The sequence below is a fragment of the Plasmodium sp. gorilla clade G2 genome (assembly GCF_900097015.1).
Source record: "Plasmodium sp. gorilla clade G2 genome assembly, chromosome: 4".
NCBI classification, from domain to species: domain Eukaryota; phylum Apicomplexa; class Aconoidasida; order Haemosporida; family Plasmodiidae; genus Plasmodium; species Plasmodium adleri (nom. inval.).
This window is the reverse complement of record NC_041696.1, coordinates 268,347-292,500: the sequence shown is the minus strand read 5'-3', so window position 1 is coordinate 292,500 and position 24,154 is coordinate 268,347. Positions and strand designations below refer to the sequence as shown.

The 24,154-nt window shown below is 19.7% G+C and overlaps 6 protein-coding genes across 6 annotated transcripts; 3 read left to right on the top strand and 3 right to left on the bottom strand.

Moving 5' to 3' along the window:
- Positions 1-766: 766 nt before the first annotated feature.
- On the bottom strand, positions 767-1,249 carry PADL01_0405800 (sexual stage-specific protein precursor; the record flags this gene model as incomplete). Its single annotated transcript, XM_028685174.1, has 1 exon — positions 767-1,249. The coding sequence occupies one exon, from the start codon at positions 1,247-1,249 to the stop codon at positions 767-769; it is 483 nt and encodes a 160-aa protein (XP_028536699.1).
- A 3,621-nt stretch (positions 1,250-4,870) lies between these two features.
- PADL01_0405700 (vacuolar ATP synthase subunit b) lies at positions 4,871-6,763 on the top strand (the record flags this gene model as incomplete). The annotated part of the gene is made up of 2 exons (XM_028685173.1): positions 4,871-4,979; positions 5,388-6,763. The coding sequence occupies 2 exons, from the start codon at positions 4,871-4,873 to the stop codon at positions 6,761-6,763; spliced, it is 1,485 nt and encodes a 494-aa protein (XP_028536698.1).
- A 792-nt stretch (positions 6,764-7,555) lies between these two features.
- PADL01_0405600 (conserved Plasmodium protein, unknown function) lies at positions 7,556-9,046 on the bottom strand (the record flags this gene model as incomplete). Its single annotated transcript, XM_028685172.1, has 1 exon — positions 7,556-9,046. One exon carries the CDS (start codon positions 9,044-9,046, stop codon positions 7,556-7,558), a length of 1,491 nt encoding a protein of 496 aa, XP_028536697.1.
- A 1,616-nt stretch (positions 9,047-10,662) lies between these two features.
- PADL01_0405500 (apical sushi protein) lies at positions 10,663-13,334 on the top strand (the record flags this gene model as incomplete). The annotated part of the gene is made up of 4 exons (XM_028685171.1): positions 10,663-10,815; positions 10,966-11,053; positions 11,152-11,577; positions 11,698-13,334. 4 exons carry the CDS (start codon positions 10,663-10,665, stop codon positions 13,332-13,334), a joined length of 2,304 nt encoding a protein of 767 aa, XP_028536696.1.
- A 665-nt stretch (positions 13,335-13,999) lies between these two features.
- Positions 14,000-14,308, bottom strand: PADL01_0405400 (conserved Plasmodium protein, unknown function; the record flags this gene model as incomplete). Its single annotated transcript, XM_028685170.1, has 1 exon — positions 14,000-14,308. The coding sequence occupies one exon, from the start codon at positions 14,306-14,308 to the stop codon at positions 14,000-14,002; it is 309 nt and encodes a 102-aa protein (XP_028536695.1).
- Positions 14,309-16,703: 2,395 nt separating this feature from the next.
- Positions 16,704-24,005, top strand: PADL01_0405300 (lysine decarboxylase, putative; the record flags this gene model as incomplete). The annotated part of the gene is made up of 1 exon (XM_028685168.1): positions 16,704-24,005. The coding sequence occupies one exon, from the start codon at positions 16,704-16,706 to the stop codon at positions 24,003-24,005; it is 7,302 nt and encodes a 2,433-aa protein (XP_028536694.1).
- Positions 24,006-24,154: the final 149 nt, after the last annotated feature.

Genomic DNA, 24,154 nt, shown 5'->3' with positions numbered 1-24,154 from the left:
AAAAGAGTTAAAATGTTTATTTGATTTATTTGAATATGGGGGATATATATAATTACATATATTTATAAATATATATGTACTAAGTTCTTTTTGTTAGTTGGTTATGTTTTGTACGATTTTCTAAAGGTTTATATATTGTTAATAAAAAAAAAAAAAAGTTACGAACATACAGACGGACATGCATACGGACATACATACGAACATACATACGAACATACATAAGGACATACATAAGGACATTCATACGGACATTCATACGGACATTCATACGGACATACATACGGACATTCATACGGACATACATACGGACATACATACGGACATACATACGGACATACTAACGGACATACTAACGGACACACGTAAAAAAAAAAATAAAAAAATAAAATAACACTCTAATACACGAACGAATAAACGAACGAATAAAAGAACGAATAAAAGAACGAATAAAAGAACTCACATACGGACATACGTAAAAAAAAAGAAAAAAAAAAAAAATAAAATAACTCACATACTCTCACATACACTCACTTACACTCACATACACTCACTCACACGTACAAACAACGGACGATCATAAAATACTCACATACTCATTAAAGAACGTACTTGTAACGAACAGTTATCAAAAAATAAAAAAAAATTATTAATTTTTTTTTTTTATATATTTTTAATAATAATAAATACTATATATTTATATATATATATATATATATATATAAATATTTAAATATATACATATATATATTGATATATATGTAAATATTTAAGAATCATCAGAATCATCTGCTTCATCTGTATTATCTTTATCCTTATCCTTGTCCTTATCTCCTTTATCGTCATCTGAATTCTTCGATTTTTTAACTTTAAATCCAACTACACCAGATAATATCATCAACATTATCATGTTTGTGACAGCAGTACTTATGATTAAGTTTCTGTTGACTGTCGTTTTTTTATCTAGCATAGAGGACAAGCTCTTGATTTCTTCTAAAGCTAGCTGAGTTTCTAAAGGCATTTTTTCAGCAGAATCTTTTGAAGAAAGACCTCCTTGAGATAGTCCACCTTGATTAGGTCCAGCAGCATGAAGGGAGGAACCTGAAGAACTTCCTGGGGTTGTCAAATTTGATGGGGATCCTTTTCCAGCGGGCTTTTTTGTTTTGTCACTTGCGTCTGATAATACCAGATTCGCAAAAGCAAAGAATATAAGCATTAAAGCTAAAGATGGTATGAACTTTCGAATATTCATATTGAAGAAATGTATATATAATATAGAAAGATGGGAAAAGAAGAAAGAAAAAAAAAAAAAAAAAAAAAAATTTAAGAATATTATCCTATGATAATAAAGCTATTGTGAAAATAATATAATATGGAAAATATAAGATATATATAGATGTAAATATTTTTATATATATATATTTTTTTTTTTTTTTTTTTATATTTTTTGTTATTTTTTTTTTTTTTTATTATTTTTATAAATATAATTTTTTTTTTGTATAATAAGGATTTAATGGAAAAACGTAGAATGGAAATGAAGAATTGGAATATGTAAATTTTAATATAAAATAATAAAAAAGAAATATAATTTTTATATAAATTAATATAAAAAGTTTATTTATTTTTATTTATTTAAATATTTTTTAATTTTAAATTTATATATTTATTTTTTTTTTTTTTTTTGCATATATATATATTATATATATGTACAATATAATTTTTTTTTTTTTTTTTTTTTTCATTTGAAATATATAGTTATTTTATTTTCTACATATATAAATAATATAAGATATTATATTTTAAGGTGTATCATTAATGTTTTTTTTAAAAAAAAAAAAAAAAAATAGTTATTTATATAAAATGGCTTAATGTATATACATACATATTTATATATATAGATGTCCAAAAAAAGTACAGCGGTATTTTTTTTTTTTTTTTTTTTTTTTTTTTTTTTTAACTATATAAATTAGCTCTATAAATTTATACTGTGTGTGCTTTTTTTTTTTTTTTTTTTTTTTTTTTAATAATAAATAGGATAAATAAAAAAAAGACAAGCCAAAAAAATGAAGAAAAAAAAAAAAAAAAAAAAAAAAAAAAAAATACATACATATAATATATATATAAATGTATACATATATATATATTTTTTTTTTTTTTTTTTTTTTTTTTAAATGTATGTACTCCTTTCTATAAATATATTATTGTATATTGACCACATTTCATATATATATAATTAGTTTAAAAAAAAAAAAAAAAAAAATAAGGACTCTAAAAATGGGCATACGGATATTAACATATATAATAATGTACATACTCAATTATAGCTTTAATAATATAAAGGGATTTTTTTTTTTTTTTTTTTTTTTAAATAGTGACAAAGGTAATATTATATATATTGAAGACATAGGTATGGGGGGATATTAATTTTTGGCTAGTTACATTTATATAATTTTTTATAATATTTTTATTTAATATTTTAATATATACATGAGCATACATATAATATATATATATATATATTATTATCTATGTACTTAAATTTTTTGAAAGAAAAAATATTTAAAAGGAAATTAAAAATATATATATCTTCTATATATATATATATATATATATATATATATATATATAATATTATAATTTTATGACCTTAATTAAATATATATGAGGATAACATTTTTCCCTTATATAAATATTGTTGTATAGAAATCTCTACACAATATAATAGGATATATCAAATAATTCAATGATTATTAATACATATTTATAAGTTCAATGTTTTAATTTTTTTGTAGTCCCATGAAATTATATATATATGTATATGCATATGTTTATATAATTTTACATTGTAATTATTTTTTACAAATACATATATATTTATAAAAGGTCATTTTATTTTATTTTATATTATATTATTTTTTTTCACTTACATACATATTTCCTTCAATGTAATAACTTAAAATTTATTTCTACTTATTAATATATGTATGCATATATATTTATATATATATAATAAATGAACCTTTTATAAAATTATCGTATAAATATCTTATATTTTAAATTTTGAACTTAAAAATAGGGAGGAAGGGAAGTATTCTTATTTCTCACGTGTAAAAATAAATATAGAATAATAACACCAAAAATATATGCTTATTATAAAGTGTTGAAAATTATTTTATCTTATTTTATTTTTAATAATCCATAAAAAAAAATGAAAGATATTATAAAAAATAATACTGTTCACCTCTAAGTATATATAATTCAACCCTTATATTTTATGTTCCTTTTTTTTTTTTTTTTTTTTGATATTTTTGAATATCCATAATATTGTAAAACCTTTAATATATAAATTATTAATTATTATACATAAAAAAAAAAAAAAATGGAGAATAAGATATATAATTTATATATATAATTTTACCCTTCTAAAGAAAAAAAAAAAAAGAAAAACGGAAATTTAAACCTTACATATTGGGTCATTATTAATAGAATCCTTCTTTATTTTATTAACATATTAAAGAATAGAACAAAATAAAAATATATATATATATATATATATAAGGTATATAAATATTATAAACTGTTAAATTTATGCTTTTAAAATAAACATCTTAAAAATAAAGGAAATAATAAAAATTCTTTAATAATAATAATAATAATATATATAATAACATTATTTATAAAAGTATTTTATAAATTATAACTATAAAAGATGTTAGAATATAATATATATATATAATATATATGATATATATTATTTATATGTAATGAAAAGTATACTTTGAAAAATTATAAAAGCTCATAATATACTATTATCTGTATTAGGCTTCAAATACACATAAAAAAAAAAAAATATATATATAATATTATTTTATAATAAATGAATAAATAAATACATAAATATTATATATAATATATATAATATAGTAAATGAAAGAATAAATAATAATACAATACATTAACTTATTACAAATAAATATATATATATATATATATATATATATAAATTTTCATTATATTATATATAATGCTTAATTAAATATTAGAAAATATATATATGTATTTCATATATTAACTATATATTTTTTTTCTCCTTTAAATTTGGCAAATTATATTATTATAATATTTTTATGTTCATTTAAACATATAACAAATATATAAAGAGGGGAAATATAAAATATATATATAAATATATATATATATATATATATATATTACTTATATTTTATCTTATATAAATAATAATATATATTCATTATATATATACATATATATATTATATATATTGCATATACAATAACATTTTATAAGTAAAAAAAAAAAAAAAAATTATAATAATAATAAAATACTCTTTTTTTTCTTTATAAATATATATATATATAGTATTACATATATATTTATATATAATGTAAATTTTTAGTTATTTTTATTTTTTTTCATATATCTATGTTAATCCAAAAAAAGAAAGAAGAAAAAAAAATTAATTAATATAAAATAATAAATATTTATAAAATAATAATATATAAATATTTATATATATATATATTTAATATTTTCTTTATTTATATATTATATCATTTAAATTTTTTTTTTTTTTTTTTTTTTAAACCTGAAATAATAATGTAGATTAAAAACATTATACATACAAATACGCAAAAAAATTATATACACATATATAAACATATATTTATTATATATATATATGGTATATATTATTTTTCAGTACATTTATTATTATCTTAAAATTTTAGTTATAATATTATATAGATGTTCTTGATACAAATAATAATTTGATATAATATAAAAAAAATAATAATAATCAAGTTTTTAGTGATTTGTATTTAAAAAAAAATAATAATAAATAATAAAATATATAATGAGTAAAGAAGTAGTAAATACAAAAGTTGAAGCATCTCGTGTTAATGCTTTAGCAGCTGTGAGGAATTATAAAGTTTGTCCACGACTAGAATATAAAACTATTTCAGGTAATTCATAACAACAAAAGTAAAAGATAAAATTATAATAAATAATATTAACATTAACATTATCATTATCAGTAATAATGGTTTATATATATATATATCTATTTATTTATTATATTTTTTGTGGAATCTTATAATATGTTATTATTGTACTGTTTTCATTTTTTTTCTTGTATTTTATAACACTTTTTTTGCATGAACAGTTCATGTAAATTTATATTTTTTTTCTTAATTTTGTAAATTTTGCCTGATTTGTTCATATAAATAATATATTTTGAATATTTATTTATATTATTTATTAATAATTACATAATAATTATATCATATAATAATATTTAATTTAATTTGATTTAATTTGATTTAATTTAATTTGATTTAATTTTTTTTTTTTTTTTTCCATTGTTGTGATAGGTGTGCAGGGGCCCCTAGTAATTATTGAAGATGTAAAGTTTCCTAAATATTCTGAAATTGTTACGATACATTTAAGTGATAATTCAACTAGGCAAGGGCAAATATTGGAAGTATGTGGAAAGAAAGCAGTAATTCAAGTTTTTGAAGGAACGAGTGGAATAGATAACAAGAATAGTTATGTGGAAGTGAGTGGAGATATATTAAAAATGCCAATGAGTGATGAGATGTTAGGAAGAGTTTTTAATGGGAGTGGAAAGCCAATTGATAAGGGTCCAAATATATTAGCTGATGATTATTTGGATATTAATGGAAATCCAATAAATCCTCAATGTCGTGTATATCCAAAAGAAATGATACAGACAGGAATATCAACTATTGATGTTATGAATAGTATAGTTCGTGGTCAGAAGATTCCTTTATTTAGTGCAGCAGGTCTTCCACATAATGAAATTGGAGCTCAGATATGTAGGCAAGCTTCTTTAGTGCAAGGAAAGGATGTGTTGGATCATTCTGATGATAATTTTGCAGTAGTATTTGGTGCAATGGGTGTAAATATGGAAACAGCTCGATATTTTAGACAAGATTTTGAAGAGAATGGAAAGATGGAAAGAGTTTGTTTATTTTTAAATTTAGCTAATGACCCAACAATAGAAAGAATTTTAACACCAAGAATAGCTTTAACGACAGCTGAATATTTAGCATTTGAAAAAGAAATGCATGTGTTTGTTATATTAACAGATATGTCATCTTATGCAGATGCTTTAAGAGAAGTATCTTCAGCAAGAGAAGAGGTACCAGGTAGAAGAGGATATCCAGGATATATGTATAGTGATTTGTCAACAATATATGAAAGAGCAGGAAGAGTTGAAGGTCGTAATGGTAGTATAACTCAATTTCCAATATTAACAATGCCTAATGATGATATAACACATCCAATACCAGATTTAACTGGATATATAACAGAAGGTCAAATATTTGTAGATAGAAATTTATATAATAGACAAATATATCCACCAATTAATGTTTTACCATCTTTATCTCGTTTAATGAAAAGTGGTATAGGTCATAATATGACCAGAATTGATCACCCATATGTATCTGATCAATTATATAGTAATTATGCTATTGCTCAAGATGTAAAAGCAATGAAAGCGGTCATAGGTGAAGAAGCACTTTCAAATGATGATATTTTATATCTTGAATTCTTAGATAAATTTGAAAAGAGATTTATTACTCAAAATACATATGAATGTAGAGATATCTATCAATCATTGGATATTGCATGGGAACTATTAAGAATATTTCCTGAAGATATGCTTAAAAAAATTAAAACAGACATTTTATCAAAATATTATCCACGTCACCATGCCAACTAAGAAAAATGAGCAAAATATATATGAAAATGATAAAATTATAAATATTATAAATATTATATATATGTTATATATATGTATATATTTATTTATTTATATGTAATATTTTTTTTTTTTTTTTTCAAGGTGTTAAAAAAATGTGCCCCCACTTAAAATTTTTTTTTTAATAATCTTATTTATTTAATTCATTTTTAAATAAAAAAAAAAAAAAAAAAAAAAGAAACAACCTTTTCATAATATATGTTTTTATATATATTTATATGTATTGTTTTATTTTATTCATTTAATAATAATAGTATATCCGTTATATATATATATATATATTAAACAAATAAGTAGCTTATTATATATCATATTATATCATATTATGTATAATTTTTTTTTTTTTTTTTTTATTTTTTAATAATTTAAAATTTTCTCATAACAAAAAAAAATAAATCAAATATAAAATCAAAAATAATAAAATAATAAATGCATAATAAATATATAATTGTATATATTTATATATTGTTATCATGGATGGTATAGAGCAACAATGTTGTGCTCATAAAAAAAAAAAAAAAAAAAAAAAAAAAAGTGTTATTAGAAGGAATATAAAGTTATGTGTTGGAAAAAAAAAAAAAAAATTTTCTTTTCTTTTTTTTTTTTTTTCTTTTTTTTTTTTTTTTTTTTTTTTTTTTTTTTTTTTTTTTTTTTTTTTTTTTTTTTTTTTTTTTTTTCTTTTTTTTTTTTCTTTTCTTTTTTTTTTTTTTCTTTTCTTTTTTTTTTTTTTTTTTTTTTCTTTTTTTTTTTTTATTATCTATCCATTTGCTTATTTGACCATACATGTGACCCATGAATGGAAACAATTTTTTCATCTCTTGCATCTACTACTGGATTTAATGATTCCCCTATGGAGAGAACATGAGAAGATTCAAATTTACTTGTTCTTTTATTTAAGTTGTTTTTGATAGAAGATTGAATATTCTCTATAATAATTTCATCAGAAGTGTCAAACATAAATTTTTTCATATATACATCTTGAAGTAAACTTTCGACAGATGTTTTAGCCCATTTGATGTTTATAAAATGATATAAATTTGATAGACATTTAACGAATGCTTTTCTTTTCATTTTAAAAATTTGATATTCATTTGGTAGAATCCATTTATCTTTAAGAAATAGAAAATAATTTTTGATCATTTCTTCATTGTCATTAATATTATCTTGATTATTACAACTATGATTATTACAACTATTATTATTATTATTATTATTATTTTTTATGGTTTCTTCGTGCTCATACATATTATATTCCTTTTGTATTTCGTCAAAAATTTGTCTATATATTCCTATAAGTTTATTAAATATAAAATTATCATTTAACTTAAAAAGTATAATTATGTAATATACTTTAATTTTTAATGCTTTTAAAAATTGTTTTTCTTCTTTTGTTATATGTACTATTGTTTGATGATGTGTTGTATCTTCCTTTTCACATAAATCATAATTCGTTGAGCAATTTTGTTTTATTTGAATACTTTGTTTTTTTGAAGGTGTTATATTTTCATCTGTTTTTAATAATTCTTGTGTATTTTTTTTTTTTTCTGCATGTTCATTTTCTTCATATGTATTATGTATAACAAAACGGTTATCTATAATTTTATTTATTACTTTATCAAAAAAAGAAATCATGCATTTTATATGTGTCTCATTATTATTATAAAATGTATAAATATTATTTTTTAAAATATCATGATTATCATTATATAAATACTTCTCATTAAATGTATTGATTATCTTATCAAAAGCAAAAAAGAATATATGTTTATTATCATTATTCATATAATTAATACAAAGATTAATAAAAATAGTTAAACTTTTAGAAAATTTATTTTTTGAATATATATGTTTATATATTATCATATATATACCTTTATATATTGTAACAACAGAATTGTTATTATCATTATTATTATTATTACTGATGCTATTATTAATATTATCATTATTATATTTTTTTTCTTTTTCACCCTCAATTATAACATCATTGTTATCTTTTCTTTCTAAATTTTTATTTTTTTCTACATTTCCTTTTAATGAATCCATATATTTTTTTTTCTTATCCTTTTCATATATTTCTGGAAAAGGAATATTTTCATTATTACTACGTTTGCTTAAGTTTAAAAATATATCGCTATTTCTTTTTTCATTCTTATGTTTATTGATTATTAATTCTTTTATCTGACGATTATAAATCCCGTCAAGTTTTCTTTCATTTTTTGACCTTCCTACAAGATCTTTCATACCTTTCAAAAAGAAAAAAAAATAAAATTTAAAAATATATATATAAAAAAAAAAAAAATGTTATACAAAATAATATATATATATATATATATATATATATATAACATATATTTTTTTTTTATTACATAATCAAAAAAGAGTAATATTATATACATTTCAATTTTATCAATATTTTAAGAAAAAAAAAAAAAAAAAAAAAAGGAAAAAAAATAATTCTCATCCATATATATATATATATATATATATTTTTTATTTTTTAGTATTCATATTAAAAATATATATTTTATATATATAAAAAAAAAAATTGTAACACTAACATAAATATATATATATATATATATATATATATATATAATCGTTAGAGGAAAATTAAAATATATAAATTTTTAAGTAATATACTTTTAAAATATACAAATTTTAAATTGTAAATATATTCAAGAATATGTATTTTTATTTTGTTATTTTTTTTCCAACAATAAAATGGAGATAAATATATTTCTTATATATTATGTATTCTAAAATGTAAGTAAAAATACATATTTTAAGAAATATAAAAATTATAAATATATTTGCTTGATATAAATATGCCTTACTTTTTTTTTTAATTAGATAAAATTTATTTTCAAATGTTCATACATATATATATATATATATATATATATATATATATATATTCTTTTTCTTTTACAATGGTTTCTCAGTAGTCTATATGCTATACGTCAACAAACAAAAAAAGGCGTGGTTATAAAAATATGCATACATATATATATATATATAATATGTTGTATATTATTCATTTTTTTCTGTTTCTTTTTTCTTTTTTTTTTTTTTTTCCCTTTTGCGTATTAGCACTTAAATGCATTATTATTTGACATATCTAAAAGAAAAGAAAAAAAAAAAAAAAAAGGGGACTAATATTTTGTTATATATAAGAAAAAAAAAACAAATACAAAGTAACAACTATAAGAGTAGTTATAAATAGCATATGTTCAATATATAAATATTTATTTTTTAAAATCATAAATGTAGAATATATTTATGATTATTTTTGTAGATGACTTTTTTTTTTAAGTTTAGTACGCACACCAAAATATTCTAATCTCTTTTTTTTCTAAATGTTTTAAAAATAAATTATATATATATATATATATATTATACATACACATTATATTTCTGTTCTTTTTATTATTGCACTTTATATGCATTAGTAAAAAATTGGTCATAAAATAATATATATAATATATATAATATATATATATATATATATATTTTATTTGTAATGGTTATACACATATTTTATTTGCGGTTGTTATATTATATATATATTACTTCAACATGTTAACACTCTTATAGAGATTTAAAATATATATATATAATTTTTTAAAATAAAATAATAAAGAGTGATATATTAATGGTTGTGATATAATTATATATATATTTATTTATGTGGTTCCCCATTCTGTATATATAATTAATTCATTATATTTTTTTGTCTATATAACATTTGACAACCAAAAAAAAAAAAAATAAAAATAATTAAACAAACAAATAAAGAATTATTTATATAAGTGGTAAAACATGTAATTATTTTCAAATGAAAAAAAAAAAAAAAAAAAATGAAAATAATATATCATGTACTTATATTTTTACTTCATTATAATATTATAATAAAAGCAAAAGAAAACAAAAATGACAATTTCTTAAACGGTATTTATAAATTACAAAATATATGGAGAAATACAACTCTTGGAGAATTAGACCTAAAAAAGGTTACTATAATATAAATATATAATGTAATAAAAATGTTTGATGGTTTTCTTTCTTGTATGTCTATATAATATAGGATATATAAATGAAAATATAATATGTATATATGTATATATATATATATTATTTTTATTTTATTTTATTTTTTAAAGGCTAATATGGAAAATGCAGAAGGAATAATAGAAAAATTCAATGACTCAAAAAAAAACGATATAAGTCGTCATCCTCATTTTAGATCAAGTCAGTTGACAATATATGTCCATATTTTTTTTTTTTTTTCCTCAATTGTAAATATTTATATATTTCCTTTATTTTTATTTTATTTTAAATTTTTACAGAGCTATCATTCTTAGAACATAAAAATCATAATGATATGGGAATAGTATCAAATCATCAACATAAAATAAAAGATCATAAAAACGATGAACATATTTCTCAAGAAATTATTGACATGAAACCTCAATTAGCTAGCCAAGAAATGTGGAGAAAAGGAGAAAACTTTTACATGCATGGAGCTACAAATACAAATGAACAAAATGATGATGAAGATTTTTTTGAATCATTTCATAACAATCATAATAGCAATATAAAAATTAATAGTCCATGTTTCGATTTACAAGAGAAAGAAATGTGTTCTAATAATAAAGGATGTTTTTATGATGATACATATAAAGCATGCTTTCAAAATTGTAAACTTCTAAATGAAAAAAATTGTTCCTTATATTCAGAATGTAAACATACTTTTAATGGATGTGAAAATGAAGGTAATAAAAAGATAAACACATAATATAAAATATATACATATATATATATATGTGTATGTATATATGTATGTATGTATATATTTATTTTTATATATATTCCATATTTTCCATCTTTTTTAGGATACCTAAATATCGAAGTATTTGGTTCAAACCTCGGGGGAGACGTAAGAGCATGCGAACTCTTTGAAAGTGAAGGGTCATGCTATCTTATGGAACAATTATTCAAAAAATTAAGCCAAGATAAAAAAGAAACAAATTTCAATTGTGTATGGCTTTCTTATAAACATGAGCTCAAAAGTTACAATGATGAAAATGAACCCAAAACAATTAATAATAACATTGGAACATTCGAAAATGAAAATGAAAATGAAAATAAAAATAAAAATAAATATATATATATGAATAATGTAGAAAATGAACATAAAAATCATCATTTAGAAAATGTACATAAAAATCATCATTTGAAAAATCCATATCATGAAGATATAAATAATAACAAACACAATCATTTTAATTATCATGTTCTAAGTTCATCTGTACCTAGACAAATTGTTAAGAATGAAAAGTTCTTGTCCTTGTTAGAATTAAATTTGAAGGGCAAAAAAAAAGAAATAAATAAAAATAATAAAAATAATAAAAAAAAAAAAAAAAATGATGATGAAGATGAAGAAGATGATGATGATATAGAAGATGAAGACGATGATTTAGATATAGAAGGAAAAAATAACGAATTTAATGATGAAGAAGGAGAAGAAAATAGTAAAGATTTAAAAAATAATAATATTGATGAAAATGAAGAAGATGGCAGTGATGATGAAGATGATCTTTTTAATAATGAACTAAAAAATAAAAAAATAAACAACAACAACAATAATAATAATAATAAGAATAAGAATAAGAATAAAAAAGATACAAACAAAAAAAATAATAAAATAAAAAATGAATTTCATGATGATAATAATGAACTTTCAGAAGAAAATCTAATAAATGATGATGAAAAAAAAAATAAAAAAATTAAAAATAAAGACATAAATGAAACTGATAATATTTCTGAAAATAATGAAATAGAAATATCATCAACAGATTTAACAGAACAGTATGAAGATAAATATAATTATGATAAAAAAAATAATATAAATAATATAAATACAAATAATAATTTTAATAATATAAATACATTTGGTATTAATAAAGATATCTTACATAATAATAAACATATTAATCATTCTTCACATATACATAATGAAGAAAAAGATATATTAAAACATAATTTCTATGGAAGAGACAAAAATGGTACTTATGAAATAATTAAAGTTGAAACACATATATGTGCAAATTTAAATGAAAAACCAAACCCATCAACTTTATTAGAAGGTGCTTTAATAGCTGAAAATGAAGCAGAATTACAAAAACTTAAAAAAAAATATAAAGTTACTGACAATGAAATATGTGTTAGACCTACAAATTCTTCATATGTTTCTCTTATCCCTGATAAAAAATATTATTTACTTGGTGAAAAAATAGAATTTAAATGTCAAGAAGGGTATAAAATAATAGGTACAACAAATATTGGTGTATGTACAGGTAGAAATATTATATCACCAAATATAACTTGTGAATCCTTAACAAATTTTGATGATATAGAAAAGGATAATATACAGAAAATGAATAATATTATTAATTCGGCATCAAAATATACCCTCTATAATATTATTATAATAGTCTTTATAATTATTAATCTTTTTTTCTGCACATAAAATGAAAATTGAAAAAATATATTAAGAATTAATAGTATATGTATTTTTTTTTTTTTTTTTTTTTTTTATTTCCCCCTACATTTGTTTAATTTTTATTTTTTAGTAGTACACACTTTGGGTACCTTTAGATATTATTTCATATTCTTCATTTATTAAATATTAAATATATATATATATATATAATATATATATTTTTATTGTGGGAGATAATCCCGTCTTTCCTTTTTACCTTTGTGTAAATAATTAATTTATTATATCATCAACATATATATATATATATATGTATATATATTTATTTATTTATATTTATATATATATATTTCTTTTTCTTTTTTTTTTTTTTTAAACCTTTTAAATTTATACTTGTGCAATTAACTAATAACATTAAGATTTATTGCACATAATATACTTAAAAAATAAATACCAAAAAAAATAAAAAATATTTTCACTAAGTGTCTACATTTGTAGCAAAAATAAGATTGAATGAAAAACAATAATTTACATATTTATGTATAAAATAATAAGAAATATATAATAACTAGCGATTTTTACATATATGATATTATTAGTAAGTGAAAATGAAAAAAAAAAAAAAAAAAAAAAAAAACTTTGTCCTCAAAGGTTATAAGATATAAATTATATAAATATATTATATAAACTTTACATTATGGAAAATCTTTTTCAATTTTGGTACCTAATGTAATTGTTCCTTTTTTCACTTGTTCTTCTTTTATTTGAACTTTATAATTTCCTGTAGAATTATTATAAACAGCTTGAATAATATTCTCTTTAATAAACGTGTTAGCATCAATTAAATGTTGTTTTATTTCGTTCTCATCTTTATGTTTAAGTTGTTCTCTTATAATATTTTTTATTCCATTTAATACATGTAGTTTAGCTTCAATATCTGAATTAAACGTTTTATTACAGGATTGAATTATACTTCTGTATAAATATTTGCACGTATTATTCATCATTCTATAGATACATTAATAGATACATACATACATATATATATATATATATATATATATATATATATATAACAATGATGTAATTTTTGATATTATATGTATTATATATTTGATTATTTATGCCTAATTATACATCAGTACTGTTTTTATATATTTATTTTATTGTACATATTTTTTAAAACCCTTTTTTTTTTTTTTTTTATAAAAATAAAATGTCAATTTTAATAAAAACTTTATATACAGTGTTTTAAATTATACCTAATATATTCTTTTCGAATTTCATTATATTTTAAAGATATATACAAGTTGTGAAATGATTATTATATTTGTACATATATTACATTATTCTTTTTTTTTATTGTATATTATTATTTTTTTTTTTTTTAAATAGCTATTATAATTTAAGCTTTTTTCCTGACATATTCAGGAAATAGCTATTTTTTTTTTTTTTTACACCCTTGCCAAGAAAAAAAAAAAAAAAAAAAAAAAAAAGGAACTACTAAATGAACAATAATTTATATTATATTATATATGTATGGCTTTTTTTTTCTTTTTTTTACTGAATCGTATACATATACCAATAATCAATTATGTTGTGAAAAAACTTATGAAATCCTTAAAATATAGTTAATATAAAAAAAGGACTTCATTATGGAACATATGAAATTTTCATAAATATATAAATATATTAATATATTTTTTATATATTCATATAATATATTGTGATACTGTAAACATATATATATATTATAATGTGAAATTTATATAATGAATCAAATATTAATACATTTTTCCTTTTTTTTTCAAAACCCTAAAACAATATACATATATATATCAGAAAAATATATAAAAATTTGTGCTTATATTTTCCTTATAGAATATATTCCAGTACATTATTAATAGTAAAAAATTTTTGTTTACTAATAATATCATTAAATAAAAAAAAAAGAATCAATAAATAATAATAAAGCATATAAAGTTTTCTTTATTTTTATTTATATTTTTATATGATCTCATCTGAATCCTTTTTTTTTTTTTTTTTTTTTTTTTTTTCCTTATATTTATATATATAATAACAGGAAAATAAAAGTTTCCAATTATACAATAATAATTTATTATAAAAAGAAAAAATATTAAATATATATATATATATATATATATATATATATATAAATGAAATATATAAGTGAAATATCCAAGTGAACATCCAAGTAGATATATTTATTAATATATAGAAATTAATATATTTTAATTAATATTTACAAATAAATAAAATGTTCATATATATTATATTAATAACGTGTATAGTGTGAATACGTGAAAATTGACCCTTTTTTTTCCTCCTTTCTTTTTTAATGTTTTATGTAAAAAGAAGAGCATGCATGAAAAATATTACACATGTATTTTATATTTATATAAATTTCTTTAAAAAAAGGAAGAAACAAAAATAAAGAAAATTTCAAAAAAATAATAAATAAATAAATAAATATATATATATAACGAAATAATCAAAAGTAAAATTATATAATATATTATGTAGTCACGGATAATTATATCCACATAGTATATATGACCATAAAAATATATATATATATATATATAATATATATATATTTTTTATATATATAATATATATTGCTTATTTATTTTAATAAAAATTTACGAATTAACTGTAAAAATAGCTGATATTTAAAGTTCTATGATTAATTAAAAGATGTTATGTTTTTTTAATTAAATACAATTAATGATAAAATTTTTCCTTATTTTTTTTTTCCCACAAAATATTCAAATTTTAATTATATATATAATATATTTATTCATATAATAAATATATATATTATTTTAAAATCATATTTAAAGGAAAAAAAAGTAACGTCATATATGGAATATATTGAGTAAAATATTATATTATACCATTATATATTTTATATCTTTCTTTTTTTTTTTTTTTATATTATATATATAAGTTTTTATTTTTTTTCTTGTTCTATTTTAAGGGTTTGAAATTAAATAAATCTTTGTTTTCTATTGTGTATATATATTTGTTACTTGATATATATATATATATGTATACCTTTATTTGTATTTTTTTTTTTCTTTTTTCTTTTCTACGTAACATATAAATATATATAATCGTGTACACATTTTGAGTGTTGTATATATATATAATTTTTAGTATATTAATTAATACATTATTTGTAATACATTATTTTGTTTTTACAATTAAGAAAATAATTAATATAATTAATTAATATTATATATTGTCCACACATTATACATATATATCTATATATATATAATAATTTGTGAGTTTATTTATTTATCCATTTATCTCTCCTTTTGTATGATCATTTACATGTACACGCGTGTTTTTTATTTTATTTTATTTTTTTAAATGAAGTTTTCTAATGATCCTAATTTCCATATTGACGAGGATTCTTTACATATGAATAATATACATCAGAATAAAATTGAAGAAGATGTAATAGATGATATGAAAGCTGTTAGCGATTATAATGTAAATAATAAGGAAGTTCAAAGAAACAGTTTATCAGTAAAAGAGAATGAAAAAATGAGGTTAAATAGTGTAGGGGTATATAAATTAAAGAGAGAAGAATATAAAAATAATATGAACCAAAGGAATGTACATCAAAAGAATATAAATGCAATATATAAGTACCATAAAAATATTAATACAAAAGTATATGATGAAAATATAGAATATAAGAGGAATAGTTATGAAGAGAATTTACATGGGAAAACAAAATATGATAGGATTGAAGAATTAGAAAATTATATAAATATTAACAATGCGACTAGTGTATGTTCTTTAAGAATAAAATTATGGGAAGCTCTTTTATTATATATAAATAATTTAAATGTGGAATTTATTTATTTTATTATATCATGTTTAAAAGAAATAGAAGTGTATTGGGGACAGGAAGCTACTGAAAATTTACATGAGATAATTAATTTAATAAATGATAAAAAATATAAAGAAGTTTCTAATAAGATAAGAGAAACATTATCAAGTTTATCTGTAACAACTGGTAAGATAACAGATGAAAATCCATTTTTTTACACATTAATTGTGTCTTCAAAAAGAGATGAAAATAGAAATAGTAGTACTAATAATTATTCAGATTTAACATGTGAATTAAATAAGATATTACAATATGAGCACAATAGATTATCTAATCAAATTAATAATAAGACATTAGAATATAAAATAATTGAAGTAAGTAATGCAAGGGAAGCTTTATTGGCTTGTTTAATAAATCCTCAAATATTATCTGTTGTAATAGTAGATAATTTAAATATTGATGAGGATGGTATGGAAGAAAAGGACATATATAATTATTATAATGATGAAAATAATTCTGTAAATAATAACAGTGTAGCAAACTCTTATGTGTATAATACAGGTGTTGTAAATAATATACATATTCCCATAAATAAGGTCAATATGAATAACATTGGGGTTAATTCATCGGCAATTAATAATAAGGATATATATATGAAAGGACTGGTAAGTACTAACAGACATCACAACAACAACAACAATAATAATAATAATAATAATTATAATAATAATAATAATTATAATAATTATAATAATGGCAGTATAACCGATTTTAAGAAAAATAAATCATATAATTATGGTAATAATTATTTAAATAACAATATGAACTTGAACAAAAAATATAATGATAGTAATAAAAAAAATAGTATAAATAGTATAAATAATTTGAATTATATGAATTATATGAACAATATTAATAATATGAATAATATGAATAATGTGAATAATGTGTACCATATGTATAATATAAATTACAATAATGATAATATTTGTTATCACCAATTTAAACAACACAAATTTAATATCGCAGATTTCGTTTTGGGTTATGAACAGCTAGTTTCTGCTCCCCTAGAGAAAATGAAAAAAGGATTTAATAGCCTAGTTATACTTATAAAAAGTATAGCTTATATTCGTAGTTCTGTTGATATATTTTGTGTGTGTACGTCTATAACCTTGGATAGTTTACAATCTGTAAATAATATGATAATACGTATTTTCACTACACATGATGACCATAGTGATTTACATGAATCTATATTAGATGGAGTAAAGAAAAAGATTAAGACTCCATTTTTTAATGCTTTAAAAGCATATGCTGAAAGGCCTATTGGTGTGTTTCATGCATTAGCTATTAGTAAAGGTAATAGTGTAAGAAGAAGTAGATGGATACAATCTTTATTAGATTTTTATGGAGTTAATTTATTTAAAGCTGAATCAAGTGCAACTTGTGGTGGTTTGGATTCCTTATTAGATCCTCATGGTTCATTAAAAGATGCTCAAATAATGGCTGCACGTGCATATAGTAGTAAGTATTGTTTTTTTGTAACTAATGGAACATCTAGTTCTAATAAAATAGTAATGCAAGCCTTAGTTAAGCCTGGTGATATTATTTTAGTTGATCGAGCTTGTCATAAGTCTCATCATTATGGATTTGTTTTAAGTCAAGCCTTTCCATGTTATTTAGATCCTTACCCTGTATCTAAATATGGTATATATGGTGCAGTACCTATATATGTAATAAAAAAAACGTTATTAGAATATAGGAAGAGTAATAAATTACATTTAGTTCGTTTAATAATTCTAACCAATTGTACATTTGATGGTATAGTATATAATGTAAAAAGAGTTATGGAAGAATGTCTATCGATTAAGCCTGATTTAATATTTTTGTTTGATGAAGCTTGGTTTGCTTATGCATGTTTCCATCCAATACTTAAATTTCGAACAGCTATGACAGTTGCAGAAAAAATGAGGAGTACTGAACAAAAAAGAATTTATGAAAAAATACATAAAAAGTTATTAAAAAAATTTGGTAATGTCAAAAGTTTAAATGATGTACCAGAGGAAGAATTATTAAAAACGAGATTATATCCAAATCCAAATGAATATAAGGTAAGAGTTTATGCAACTCAGTCTATTCATAAATCTTTAACATCTTTAAGACAAGGAAGTGTAATATTGATAAGTGATGATAATTTTGAATCGCATGCATATACACCTTTTAAAGAGGCATATTATACACATATGTCTACATCTCCGAATTATCAAATTTTGGCTACCTTAGATGCAGGTAGGGCACAGATGGAATTAGAAGGATATGGATTAGTAGAGAAACAAACTGAAGCTGCATTTCTCATAAGAAAAGAATTAAGTGAGGATCCTATTATTTCGAAATATTTTAGGATATTGAATGCGGATGATTTGATACCTGACAGATTAAGGCAATGTACAGTATCATACATGAAGAGGAAGCATATAAATAATAATATATGTATAAATAATAATAATAATACATGTATACATAATAATAATAATAATACATGTATACATAATAATAATAATACATGTATACATAATAATAATAATAATACATGTTTACATAATAATAATAATGGGGGAGGGAAGAATAATATGGCAAACAAAAAAATATATAATAATTCGTTAAATTCTAGATGCAGTGTTGAAGAAAATGCTGCAGGCTCCTATGTTTTCAATAATAATAATATAAATGATATAGAGGATAGTACAGAAAGTACACATAAGATTCCATTCGAATATTCTGGTGGTAAATTATCTAACGTTATTAAATATCCTCATGAATATATGAATGAAGATAATAGTCCAAATAATATCCATACAAATTTACAAAAGAACAATATGAAATTGTTAAATGATAATAATATTGAGATGGTTAAGAAATTGGAAAACTCGAGCTGTTTTAAATGCAGTCATAATGTGAATAATGTGTCTAATGTGTTAATAAATAATTCGTTGTATAAAAATAGAAGTGATAATAAGAAGGATGAGTCGGAGAAGAGATATGTGTGTGATGAATATAATGAGAGTGTTAAAAGGGGTCTCCCAAATGATACAAATGGTGATTCGACATATAAAGGGTGTTCTAATGGGGGTATCAACATAGATGTGAATGTAAATGATAATGTGGATGGCAATGTAAATGACAATGTAAATGACAATGTAAAGGACAATGTAAAGGATAATGGAGATGACAATGTAAAGGACAATATAAATGACAATGTAAATTCCAATATAAATGCCAATGTGAATAACATTTCAGATAACATTTCAGATGACATTTCAGATGACATTTCAGATGACAAAAGTTACTGGTGTGATACCAACGATTGTGATGATAATAAGAACCTCTGTTGTGATAAGTCAAATAATATATATTATTATGGTAATAATTTAAAAAATAAGGATGAAAAGAGGAAGAAAGCGAATTATAGTTCTGTAAATTCATTATGTTGTGAGAGCACATATTGTATGGATACGAGTGATGATAATATTAGTTCCAATGAATGTTCTTCTTATATAGATCATAATAATTCTTGTTCAGGTGATATGAAAAATTTCCTTGAATATTTTGAAAGATCATGGTTAAGTGAAGATGAATTTGTTTTAGATCCTACACGAATAACATTATTTACAGGTTATTCAGGTATAGATGGAGATACTTTTAAAGTAAAATGGTTAATGGATAAATATGGAATTCAAATAAACAAGACATCTATAAATAGTGTTTTATTTCAAACAAATATTGGTACTACTGGTTCTTCTTGTTTATTTTTAAAAAGTTGTTTATCATTAATATCACAAGAATTAGATCAGAAGAAAAGTTTATTTAATGAGAGAGATTTAAATCAATTTAATGAGAGTGTATATAATTTAGTTTATAATTATATTGATTTATCTGTATTTAGTGCTTTTCATCCTTTATTTAAAAAAAAATATGATGATAAAAATATATTTAATAATGAAGGTGATTTAAGAAAGGCTTTTTATTTAGCATATGAAGAAGATTATGTTGAATATATTTTATTAAAAGATTTAAAAGATAGGATAAGACATAAAGAAATGATAGTAGCTGCTAGTTTTATTATACCATATCCTCCTGGATTTCCTGTGTTAGTTCCTGGGCAAATAATAAGTGAAGAAATTGTTAATTATTTATCTGGTTTGAGTGTTAAAGAAATTCATGGATATGATGAAAATATTGGATTTAGATGTTTTTATAATTTTATATTAGATTATTATGAATCTGTTAATATAAATGACCCATATAGTAGTATGTATCATGCTATAGATAAGAAGTTATATGAACAATTAAAAGAAAAATATTTAAATAGTAAAAAAGATTTACATGAAGAGAGATTAAGTAATTTGTATATGTATGATAAAGAAACCATGCAAATGAAAAAGGTTATTTATATATATAATAACGGATCTTATTCTGTGGATCCATATGCATCTATAAGTGATTCAAATGAAGAAGGAGTCATTATTAATCCCCCAATAGTGAATAATAAAAAGGATATATATCATAATCAAAGAGAAAATAAACAACACAATAATTATAATAATATAAAAAAAAAAACATATGCTAATAACAAGTCAGATGTTATGATGGGTATACCATCTGCTGACCATATAAATACACATGTTATACAAAAAAGGAATGATAATAATAAAAAAATTATGAATACTAGAAATTATAACAATATTGTTAATTATACTTCAAATATTTTAAATAATAAGAAAGATCATCCTATTTATAATAATGGAAGTCCTAGAATATCTGCATGTTCCAATCCAAATAATATTAAACCACACGATATGTTTAATAAATTAAATCATAAAAATGGTGAAATTATAAATAATATGTTAGTTCAAAAACATGAAAAAAATAAGGATTATTCTTTATATTTAACAGATGCTATAAATACAACAAAGTTTCATAAAAAAATGTACATTCAATCTTATAGTCGAAAAGGTGATAGAGAATTGGATTATCAAAATAAAAAAAGTATTTTATATAATAATATGGATAATATTGTATATCATGGAAAGCATCTTGTTGTAAAAAAGGATATAATGAATAATGATCCGAGTTTAAAACAAAATAAATATAACAAGAATGTGTTATCATGCAAAACAAATGATATTAATAATATAAATAATAATAATAATATAAATAATATTAATAATATTAATAATAATATTAACAATATTAACAATATTGGAACTACTTGTAAGAATGAAAGAAAGAAGAAAAAAAATTTGGGAATTCAAATGACAGTATCATCATATAATAATCATTTGAAAGGAAATGATACAAGTAGATATTCAGATTCGACATCTATTTGTGAGGATAATGTAAATGATGAAATCATTGATGATACAGGTCATAATAAGCGTGACCTTATTGATGCACATAATATTGAAAATATAAAATGTTATAATAAAAAATATGGTAACGGCTGTGATGTTATACCATGTAAAGAAAATATACATATCAATGAAAAAGATTCATATTCTGATGTTGTTCTTATAAAAAAAAATAATATAATAACCAATGATGATGGAAAATATTATAATAATAATAATTATCATAATAATATACATTTAAATTCTATACCTTTGTCAAATAACATAAATGTAGAAAATGATTATGATGTTGTTCAAAAGGATAATAAAATGTTGTCTCCAAACAATATGAATAATAAGAAGGAAGGTGCGTATTACTCTGATTCTAATAAAAATATTCACGATAACGTATTTTTAAAAACAAAAGAAAATGAAAATATTGAATATATAACAAAGGAATGTTTGAAAAAACAATTGGTAGGATATAATAAGGAAGAAATCAAAAAAATAAACGAATTTTTAAAAATAAATAAAAGGATAGATGATGAACATATTGGGGACATAAAAATAAAACTTGATGACGAAATTTTAGAAAGAAATGAAGAAGATACTTATGATAATAAAAATGATATGTGTAATGAAAAAATTATTAAAGGTAATATTGAGAATGTAGCAGATGGTTCATCAAAAATGAAGATTGATAAAAAGGATACACTAAATAATAATAACAATTGTTGTGATATGAATAATAATAATAATAATAATAATAATAATAATTGTAATTATATTAAAAAATGTGAAACAAATCAAAGTGATATTCATTTTATAAATGATAACATGGAAGAAATAGAAAAAACAAATATGAATATAAAAAAAGATGTTGAACATAATATTATACAAGAGTCTAATTTTAATAATGTTAAACAAAGTGTAAATAATAATATGCATTTTGTATTAGATAAATATAATTGTAATAATATAAAAAAATTAAATAACTCTAATATATATGATAATAATAATATATTAAGTAATGATAATAATTATAATGTAAATCACAAAGTATATAATAGTCCTATAGAAAATATTAACAATATAAATTGTAATAATAATATAAAGAATGATCATAATAATAATAATATACCTTATAAAGAAAATAAAGTAAGAAATTTAATTATATGTGAAAATGATATAAATAAAAACACAGGTAGACAATTAAATACATTAAATAATAATAGCTACATTAATAATCTTATAACAAATGTAGATGATGATACATTCGTACATAGAGAAGGGAACTTTTTTCTTCAATGTGAATTCGCAAATTCAGATATTAATTCTAATATGTATGAAGTGGAATCTTCTTTAAATAATATTTATACTAATCTAGGAGGAGTTATTATAAAAAATAATATGGACTATGATGATTGTGAACCCAAACATAACTGATTTTATAAATATAAAAAAAAAAAGTTACACATATATATATATATATATATATATATATATATGTATATTTATTTTTTATGTAAAGTAATTTTTATTTTGTTTTATTTTATTGTATATTTATTTTTAGTAATCATATTATACATTTCATA